Source organism: Salvelinus sp. IW2-2015, linkage group LG12 (assembly GCF_002910315.2).
Source record: "Salvelinus sp. IW2-2015 linkage group LG12, ASM291031v2, whole genome shotgun sequence".
NCBI classification, from domain to species: Eukaryota; Metazoa; Chordata; class Actinopteri; order Salmoniformes; family Salmonidae; genus Salvelinus; species Salvelinus sp. IW2-2015.
Genome location: NC_036852.1, coordinates 11,541,420 through 11,552,569, shown reverse-complemented (window position 1 = coordinate 11,552,569; position 11,150 = coordinate 11,541,420). Strand labels below are relative to the sequence as shown.

Here is an 11,150-nt window from a genome sequence, read left to right as displayed (position 1 = left end):
TCAAGACGAGCTTCAATGCCATACAACTCTCCTTCCGTTGCCTCCAACTGCTCTTAAATGCAAGTAAAACTAAAATGCATGCTCTTCAACCGATCACTGCCTGCAACTGCCCGCCCGTCCAGCATCACTACTCTGGACGGTTCTGACTTAGAATATGTGGACAACTACAAATACCTAGGTGTCTGGCTAGACTGTAAACTTTCCTTCCAGACTCACATTAAGCATCTCCAATCCACAATTAAATCTAGAATCGGCTTCCTATTTCGCAACAAAGCATCCTTCACTCATGCTAACAAACCTACCCTCGTAAAACTGACCATCCTACCGATCCTCGACTTCGGCGATGTCATCTACAAAATAGCCTCCAACACTCTACTCAACAAATTGGATGCAGTCTATCACAGTGCCATCCGTTTTGTCACCAAAAGCCCCATATACTACCCACCACTGCAACCTGTACGCTCTCGTTGCTGGCCCTCGCTTCATACTCGTAGCCAAACCCACTGGCTCCAGTTCATCTACAAGTCTTTGCTAGGTAAATCCCGCCTTATCTCAGCTCACTGGTCACCATAGCAGCACCCACCCGTAGCACCGCTCCAGCAGGTATATCTCACTGGTCACCCCCAAAGCCAATTTCTCCTCCACCTTTCCTTCCAGTTCTCTGAAGCCAATGACTGGAACGAACTGCAAAAAGCACTGAAGCTGGAGACTCATATCTCCCTCACTAGCTTTAAGCACCAGCTGTCAGAGCAGCTCACAGATCACTGCACCTGTACATAGCCCATCTGTAAATAGCCCATCCAACTACCTCATCCAATACTGTATTTATTATTATCTTTCTCCTTTGCACCCCATATCTCTACTTGCACATTCATCTTCTCTCACATCTATCACTCCAGTGTTTAATTGTAGATTGTAATTACTTCGCCACCATGGCCTATTTATTGCCTTACCTCCCTTATCTTACCTCATTTGCACACACTGTATATAGACTTTTTCTACTGTATTATTGTCTGTATGTTTGTTTATTCCTGAGGATAATAGCGGACGATATTTCCAGCCCTATTTGCAATGTCTTCAATCTAAGCCTACTAGAAAGTGTTTCCCCGAGCGTTTGACTGTGATGAGGGGTGGTCGTTTGACCACAGACCCATTACGGATGCAGGCAATGAGGCAGTGATCGCTGAGATCTTGGTTGAAAACAGCAGAGGTGTATTTGGATTGCAAGTTGGTTAGGATGATATCTATGAGGGTGCCTGTGTTTACGGATTTGGGGTTGTACCTGGTAGGTTCATTGATAATTTGTGTGAGATTGAGGGCATCAAGCTTACATTGTAGGATGGCTGGGGTGTTAAGCATGTCCCAGTTTAGGTCACCTAGCAGCACGAGCTCTGAAGATAGATGGGGGCAATCAATTCACAAATGGTGTCCAGGGCACAGCTGGGGGCGGATGGTGGTCTATAGCAAGCGGCAACGGTGAGAGACTTGTTTCTGGAAAGGTGGATTTTTAAAAGTAGAAGCTCGAATTGTTTGGGWACAGACCTGGATAGTAAGACAGAACTCCGCAGGCTATCTCTGCAGTAGATTGCAACTCTGCCCCCTTTGGCAGTTCTATCTTGTCGGAAAATGTTATAGTTARGGATGGAAATTTCAGGGGTTTTGGTGGTCTTCCTAAGCCAGGATTCAGACACGGCTAGGACATCCGGGTTGGCAGAGTGTGCTAAAGCAGTGAATAAAACAAACTTAGGGAGTAGGCTTCTAATATTAACATGCATGAAACCAAGACATTTACTGTTAAAGAGTCGGGGAATAGGAGTGGAGCTAGGCACTGCAGGGCCTGGATTAACCTCTACATCACCGGAGGAACAGAGGAGGAGTAGGATAAGGGTACGGCTAAAGGCTATAAGAACTGGTCATCTAGTACGTTTGRAACAGAGAGTAAARGGAGCAGGTTTCTGGGCGCGATAGAATAGATTCAAGGCATAATGTACCGACAAAGGTATGGTAGGATGTGAATACATTGGAGGTAAACCTAGGCATTGTGTGATGATGAAAGAGATATTGTCCCTAGAAACATTTAAACCAGCTGATGTCACCGCATGTGTGGGAGGTGGAACTAAAGGGTTGGCTAAGCCATATTGAGCAGGGCTAGAAGCTCTACAGTGAAATAAGACAATAATCACTAACCAGAACAGCAATGGACAAGGCATATTGACATTAGGGAGAGGCATGCGTAGCCGAGTGATCATATTAGTCCAGTGAGTAGTTAGGCTGGCTGGAGACACGGCGATTCAGACAGCTAGCAGGCCGGGGCTAGCAAGCTAGCAGAAGGGCCTTAGAGGGACGTCGCAACGGAGGAAGTCTGTTATAGCCTCCTCTTGCAGTTACGTCGAATAGACCAGTCGTGATGGAGTAGTAGGGTTCCGTGTATCAAAGGGGTTCAGTCCAATTGGCAAAATAGGTATAGTGGCCCAAGAAATTGGCCGATGGACCTATTCAGCTAACAGTCCGATATGCTCTAGACAGCTAGCGGGCCGTGGCCAGCAGGCTAGCAGATGGGCTTTCAGGGGACGTCGCGTCGTAGGACCCAGTTGAATAACCCCCTCGTGCAGATTACGTCGGGGTCCGGGCCAATTGGCAAAATAGGTATTGTAGAGTGGCTGATGGACCTTTTCAGCTACCCGGGAGATGGGCCTAGCATGGGCTAGCTTCAGGCTAATTGGTGCTTGCTTCAGGACAGAGGTGTTAGCCGGGAGTAGCCACTCGGATAGCAGCAAGCTAGCTGCGATGATCCAGGTGAAAACGTTCAGAGCTTGTGATAGGAATCCGGGGATATGGGGAGAAAATAGGTCCGGTATGCTCTGGTTTGAATCGCATTGTGCAAATTGGCGAGAGTTTTCCGAGCTAAAGGTTAGCTGATGACCTCTAGCAGTGGTTAGCTGACTACTAGCTAGTAGCAAGTTAGCTGGCTAGCTTCTGTTGGGGGATTCCGGTTCCGAAGTAAAGAAAAATACTTTTGAAAAAAGCAGATCCACACCACATTGGGTGAGGCGGGTTGCAGGAGAGTGTTTTGAAGTTGAGGTTTAGAAAAATATATAAAAAGATATGCGAAGAAAAATATATAAAAAGATATATACATGACAGGACGAGGACAAGGACAAATTCCTCATCAAACCACAGGGATTTAACCATTTTTACAGTSATTTTCTTAATGGCTGCATGCTTATTAGTAACTGGTATAAGCATTTTCATAAAGGTGTCAGGTGAGGCGTCTGGTTGCTCCTCATTACACACCAAAGACCAACATATATTCAACAACATAGGAATCACTACAAAACGTATTGTATTACCTCTTATACACTATTAGGCCCAGCTATTAGAACTTCGGTTTTCCTAGATGTGGCTACTATATTGTGATCACCACATCTGATGGATTTGTATACTGCTTTAAAGCACATTTTTGTATCGTGACGTGACTATCATTAATGTRATGACTGCTATTTATTGAATAATTACCKACTAATTACCTCCTCAATATGGAGTTTGGTTTTGACTCCCAGGAGCCACCACAGTTCGGTCATTAGAGCTGCCCAAAAATGGGTTCCTCTGTCACTGTCCACGGTTTCTCCTAACAGGCCGAAATGACTGAAAACTTGGTTGAGCAAAAGAACAGCCATGGTTTCCGCTGTGTCATTGGTTACGGGCAGGCACTCCACTTGTGAATGCGCAAGTCACTGTGAGGAGATACTTGTTGCCTCTTGCTGACCTGGCAACTGGGCCTACCCAGTCGTTCTGGATCGAGCTCTGTGAAGTGTTGCAAGGGTGCTCTATGAAGTGGCTTGGAGGGTTGAAACTGGCAGCAAACTAGACACCCCCTCACGTGTTGTGGCATGTCTTGTTCCATGTGAGGCCAGTGGGCCACCTGTCGCAATGTTTCACATGTAGCCTTGACCCCCCCTATGGCCTCCACATGGCTCGTCGTGGGMATGAGCTATCATTATCCCCCTCTGTGTTTTAGGAACCACCTACCTTCGTGTGGCGTCGGTTTCTAAAACATAAACCAGTAGGTCATCTACAAGTGTGAGGTGCTGTTTAGTTGCGTACAGTGAACGCAAGCTGTGTGAGCCTGCCAAAGCCAGTTCGGACACTGGGTGATTGACAGGATCAGACCGGAAAGCCATCAGTGGCAAGGGACTCATCTTGGTGTTGCTTTGCTACCAGGTCACCATTTCTGAATGAATGAGTTAGCAACACATTATTATGTTCTGTGGTGCTACGTGTTACCATGGGCGCCTCAGTGACCATTGCTTCCCGAGTATCGAACACCCAAGGGGTGCCRTGAATTGCACCGGATTTCGCCATGCTGTCGGCATGGTCGTTGCCAAGTTTGTCACGACCAGGTGATTAGGAGTGTCCCTTGACTTTCTTCCAATGCACTTGTATGTCRTGTTTGGTTATGAGGTCGTTGCAAGCTAGAATGAGCTCTTTATTTTTCACTTCTTTGGCCACTCGAAGTAGTCTTTTGTTTCCAAAACGACAAGTGGCATAAGAAGTTGAGTCTGGCGTAGTTTGAGTTGGTGCAGATTGCCAGTTCTGASAAGTCATGTTTCACCGCTGTTTGCKGGCTGGTCTTGTTGCCTAGCTGAAATTGAACAGGTTTGCGCGGAATGTCATTGTGCCATACCAATCCCACCCCAGTTTGCAAGTGATCTAGATGACGGTAAGAACAGTCATCCACAAATGCCATCGGCATGCCAAGAGTGAGACTTGACAATCCATCAGCGGTACCAAACGATCAATTAAATCTATCCCAGTCAGCATCTGTTCAGTGTCGATGCACAGGGTGGATAAGTGACATGCTTTTGAAGTTCAGTTTTAGTAGGAGACCCTTGGTTAGAGGCAAGATAGCTTGAGTGAATACTCAAAGTACCGTGTTGCAGCGTTCCGTTTTCAACGTTTGCTGGGTCCACTGCTCTTTTGAGATATGAGGGAAATAGTCGAACCCGACTCTATCAGCCCATCACAGGTCAAACAGTCCTCTAAGACTGCTTTAAGGTATGGCCTATTCGAGGAGGTTTTTCTCATCATATCCCCAACAAAGTGGATTGGGTTGGAAGAATGGAGCGGTTGGTTATCCTGTTATGGCTAGCGGAACCCCTCGACAACATCCGCTGAAACGGCAGAGCGCGAAATTCAAATTATTATTAAAAAATTATTAATTATTTTTTTTAATTATTAATTATTTTTAAAAATTATTAGAAATGTTTTACTTTCATACATTCACAAGTGCAATACACCAAATTAAAGCTTAGCTTCTTGTTAATCTAGCCATCGTGTCAGATAAAAAAAAAACGAACTTAACTTGCATATCCTTAAAACTGCCTGCTACTCAGGCCCAGAAGCTAGGATATGCATATAATTGGTAGATGTGGATAGAAAACACTCTAAAGTTTCTAAAACTGTTAAAATAATGTCTGTGAGTATAACAGAACTGAAATGGCAGGCGAAACCCCGAGGACAAACCACCACCCCCCAAAAAAATCATCCTACCACTGATTTCAATGGCTGGCACTTTTATAATAGGGCGAAATCGTGCCCGATTGCAGTTCCTAGGTCTTCCACTAGATGTCAACAGTCTTTAGAAAGAGTTTCAGGCTGGTTTTTGGAAAAATGAGCCAGAAATTGAAGTTTTTTAGGTGGCTCCTATTTTGGCTGTAGTGTTTCCAAGTGCGTGAATGAGAGCACGTTCTTTGGTAAGACAATAACGATTCTCCGTCTTTAATTGTATCGTTTATTTGCGTATTAGGGTACCTAAGGTTTGATTATAAACGTTTATTGACTTGTTTGGATAAGTTTATTGGTAACGTTTGGGATTCATTTTGTATGCATTTTGAAGGAGGGAAACCGAGTGAATTATTGACTGAAGCGCGCCAGCTAAACTGAGTTATTTTGGATATAAAGAAGGACTTGATCGAACAAAAGGAGCATTTGTAATGTAACTGGGACCTTTTGGAGTCTTYAAAGGTAAGGCATATATTATATCGCTATTTCTGACTTTCGTGTCGCAACTCCCTGGTTGAAAATGATTTGTTATGCATTTGTGTGCACATCCTCAGATATTCGCATGGTTTGCTTTCGCCGTAAAGCCTTTTTGAAATCTGACACGGCGGCTGGATTAACAACAGGTTAAGCTTTATTTTGATGTATTACACTTGTGATTTCATGAACGTTTAATATTTATAGTAATTTAATTTGAATTTGGCGCCATGCAATTTCACTGGAAGGTGTYGTTAGTGTCCCACTGATCCGCAAGAAGTTTTAATTCTTAACGCAAATGCTTTATACCCTCGGGTTAAAAGGGGGCTTTTACGTCATGCTGATACGCTCTCTGGRTTCCCTGGGGCGTGGCTAATTAAGAGGCAAGGTATCACAATTTACWATAATCTTGTTAGAGAACTAAAATCACAATCTCATCGTCACAAGACCATTGTCTTTATCCTGCATATTTTCTACACAACGTGAAGGATGTTAACATGATATAGACAGTATGAAAATTATTCAAGTTACAATGTTTTCGKTGTAAAGTCTTCATGCAACTTTTAATGACATAACAAATTAGASCTTCATATTCCAAATTCCAACTGTCATCATTCCCAACACTCGGGTGTGGAAATATATTGTCCCAGTGTCTATTGTTTGATGTTGTAGTTTTTGGGCGGCAAACTCTTCATAAGGCACACAGACATTCCAATCACCCAAACTAGACCCCAAAAGGAATCATCTGCTGCCTATGGTTTACGATCAACGTGAGGTGTCATAAAACCCCCACATCAATCCCTCCCGCTCCCTCTGCGGGAGAAATGGGGCTCTGGAGAGCTGATCCACTGTAACCTGATCCTTGGATCCTCACAGGAGAGTCATGACACCTGGTAGGTTGATTGATAACCTGAACCAGGTTGCAGGCATTGGTTACGGTTTGAAGCTTTTTCTTGAGTTGGCAGCTTGATGAAAGACAGTTAATATTTAAATCACCCAGAAAATGTACCTCTGTTGATATCACATACATTATCAAGCACATACTGACTTAGGACTTGGTGGTCTATAGCAGCTTCCCACAGGGCTTTCTCTCTGTTTCTCCCATCTTAGCAGACTACCTGTTCAGCAGCTTTGGCCTGGGGGCGGTTGTGATGTGGCTCAGCCCGAGTTATATCACCTTGATGTGTGTCTGATGCCTGTATAACTTATTGAGTGACAATACTCTCTCCATCCAGGATAATCCCTGTTCAGTGGCCTTGGGCTCGGGTCTGTAGATGGCCTGGGTTATATTAATATGTTGTGTGTCACTTACTCTTTCTCTGTAACTCGTTGAGTGACAGTACTCTCTCTCTGTCCGGCCTCCATCCAGCAGACTCCCTGTTCAGCGGCCTGGGGCTGGGGCCTGTCGTGGGCCTGGGTCTGGTCGGCCTCCTCCTGGTCCTCGTGGTGGTGGACGTCAGCTGCTACTTCCTGCGCCAGTGCGGCCTGCTCATGTGTATCACGCGCAAGCTCTGCAGCAAGAAGACGGCCACCAGCGGCAAGAGCAAGGAGATGGAGGAGGGCAAGGCCGCCTACCTGTGAGTGGACCTTTGACCTTTGAACTGCGAAGACTGACCTTGTGTTATAGAATGTGTGATGTGACATAGTCAGTCAGGCAGTTAGTCGTAAGCTATTGTTCACTCGCTCACTCACTCACTTGCTTACTCACTCACTCCCTCAATTCTTTCTACTCCCTTTTCTCTCATACGTTCTGATCTGGAAGAATTGGAAAGGTGAAAGTTAATCCTCCATTTGGTTTCAGACATTATTATTTTCAACTGTCCAAACTTAACATATAATTGCAGATGATGGAAAGTAAGCCAATTTAGACTATTGAGGCACACGTRAAGGCAGTTTATATCTCACCCGGTCACTCCCCACTGTCAAAATATGTAAATCACTCATTGAATCATTTAATGCTCACTATGCAGAAATATACTTGGTACAGTTTGTTTTTTCATGTGAACTTGTATGTGGTATGTTTGGTGTGTACGCACGCACTTGTGTGTTTGTACGTGCGCGCATGTGTGTCCATATGTTCGTTTGTGGCGTGTGTGCACATACGTGTGTACGTGAAGAAATCTGTATGTGTGATCGTGGGGAATAATACAAGACTGTGTGTTTGTTCAGAGTGTCTAAGTCCAGGTACAGTGTGTGCTTATCTGTGTTCAGGCTTCACTGAGCATGCCATTACAAAACCACAGCTATTACTATTTACCTCCACTTTCATTCCCATGAAACTGGAGTTTAATTTGAAACAGCATGAATAATTAATAAACGCAAGATAGAACTGATGACTCTAGCACGGCAGAATGGATGTAGAGTGAGAGTGAAAGAGCGATAGAGATAGGGAAAGATGGAAAGAGAGAGAGAGGGGTTGGGTAGAACGAGAGCTAAAGAGAGTGAAAGAGGAATAAAGTGGAGAGAGGGATATAGGGAGAAAGATGGAGTGGGAGAGTTGTCAGTGTGTCTCTCCAAGCCGAGGCAAGGGAAGGGAAGAGCCTAAMAAGACAGCGTGTAGCTAGACTGACATTGTGCTGAGTCACAGGGAGGTGTAATGGAGTTTGCAGTCTGCGTGTGTGWGCATGCGTGCGTGCGACTCTCTGGTCGGTGGGCGGGTGCGTGCGTGCGACTGTCTGGTCAGTGGGTGGGTGGGCGATATCTTCCTGCTGAGACTGCAGACTGCCTCTGACTCAGGCCTTTCTACACATCTGAGGGATTTGGATTAATGGAAAGTAGGAGATGCTTTAAGTTTCAGATGCTAATTCAGGTCCACCACGGTGCTTAAGTGGTGCTAAGATGGGATTCTAAGTCTTAGAGATGTGTTGAATGTTCTGTAGGATTGTATAAGTTATGTAAGACACTTACATGTAAATGGTCCACCTTCTCATGACAGTAGGTGGTGAATGGAAAGAGTTGATAGTAACATTTGGATAGTCAAATTTGATTCTGATGGAGTTGACATGTCTATGACGCGAAGTTTTACCAGTTTGCTTTGGGCGGCATCTCATTCCAAAAAGTTGTTCCCTTCCTTGCAGCCTTGCTAGATCTGATTTTAAAATGGGTGTAAGCAAAATAGAAGAAACTAGTTAGAGCCACTGCTTACACCAACTCAATTGTCTCAGATCTGCAGGGGGTTGAACAAGGGCAGAGAGAAATGGACAACAACCAGCCCGTATTTGTTCCCACACAATAGCGGCCCACTTTATATTTCCAAAAGAATCACATTATCATGAAATAATTTGATTAAATTAAAATAACTTTAATTCACTGGCTAATTAACTATTCATTGATTTCAGGAATGCATGCTTTCAGCATTTTTAGGTGACTAAGCATACAAATATGCGTTAGCAATGTATAATTATTTAATTGCATATTTGATGTGTTTTTCCCTGCCATAATTCATTTTGTATTGAGCAAGGACGTGCGTATGTCGAAAAGRTGTTAATAAACGGTTTGTGTCCTTTTTAATAGATTCACATTGTGTTTCTATACAAACAAAATACATTCCTAATCATAATCATTTATTTAGCTTATATAGTGCTTTTCAGTACCAAAAAAAATGATCTCAAAGTGCTTAAAAAGMTAAATAAACAAGCACAGCATTGTAAAAACAAATGAACACACGTCCAAATAGAGAGAAATCTATTTGRGGACATAATATTACTATGAATAACATTAGGATGGAATAAATTAAACATGATTGATTAACCCATTTCTGTTTCTACCGAGATAAATGTACAAGTCATCTCCTATACTTAATTATTGTTTAGCATTTTAAGCACTGTAYACTTTTCACTAAGTGGCAAATATAGTGGCAAAGTAACTGACCCTGTTTTTTTTTAGGTTTGTAAGATTACTTCTGCATCTTGGAGGAAATAGTAATTGAGTTATCTTTGGCTTAGKACTGTTGTCTTATGTTATAGTTTATAATAGGATATGTAAGGTCTGGTGGGACTTGAGCACTGCACTTTTGCTTYGTAAAAGGTATGGTTTATATGTGTTTCCTACATGCTGTTTGGACTCGTTTCGCCCTTGTGTTTAAAGCAGGGTTCTCAAACTACAAGCCCGTAGGCCAAATGCGGCCTAAGCAAGCTGCTTTAATGTGGATGGTACTTGTCAATTGTCTCTACACGTTTATGTTCGACCTTCTCAGACTGTTTGAGGACTGAACCTTACGCTGGGCATACACTACACCCTTCTAAAATYTTAACAACTTGGACGTGTGCCGATTTCCTTGTCCCAAATATTTAATTCTGTCCATCCTCAACCCCRGGTTGCTCACATTACACAATGATTCCCTATTTGATCTTGCCCTGAGTTTCTCGGTTGTCATAGGAAAAATAATGCTGACACGCAAACAGTGAACTGGTTTATTAGTGTGCACATTATTATGTGCAGAAATATTTTTTTTTTTAAAGAGACCGAGGAGCAGAATATGGACTTAATTTTATATTATCATTAWTATTTCATATTATCTTTTTGGTTTCTATCATGGTAGGATGCAGATTTAATATTGGTGCCCCAGGTGGGTGGAGATTTCACTTAAGGATCAATGGAATGGTCTAAAATAAGCAAACTCCGCTCATCCGGGTCACGAACTTGCCCATTGAAAAGGCATTGTGCTCTCTCCACAGCTCCACCAATCTCCCATCACCTCAGTCCACACGGTGTGTSTTGCTGTTGCTTTCTTCTTCACCATCATTGTTGGTCTCACATGCTGAGCACTCATTGGCTATTGTCAGCAGTCCTTGCCCAATTGCGTCATAGCACTGCACATACTACAAGATGTAAGACCAAAAAGTCAGATAATTCTCGGGCAACCGACAGGGGTCTGGAGAACTGAACAGCCATCATCGGTGTGTCCTTGACTCGCTCAAACTTCGTGAGTCCCAACGTACTAATCCTAGCCCTAKTTCATAGGAWTTCACCCCGATCATGGAAATTTGTCTGGGACGGCAAAAATGTGGCGAATTTGTGGCAAAAAAAATGAGTAGTGTATGCCCGGCATAATGGACTTTTCAGGCTTATTTATAGGACATCGGCCCCCTCAGAGTCACTACTGTGGAGCTTAA

At 43.6% G+C, this 11,150-nt stretch overlaps 1 protein-coding gene across 2 annotated transcripts in view; it reads left to right on the top strand.

Annotated features, from left to right (window-relative positions):
* The window catches only part of LOC111971037 (neural cell adhesion molecule 2), a 439,128-nt gene that overhangs the window by 422,659 nt on the left and 5,319 nt on the right, over positions 1-11,150 (top strand). For both annotated transcript variants that reach the window (XM_070445981.1, XM_023997847.2), the window contains exon 15: positions 7,406-7,613. In XM_070445981.1, the coding sequence (XP_070302082.1) occupies positions 7,406-7,613 (208 nt within the window). The remainder of the gene's footprint in view (positions 1-7,405; positions 7,614-11,150) is intronic.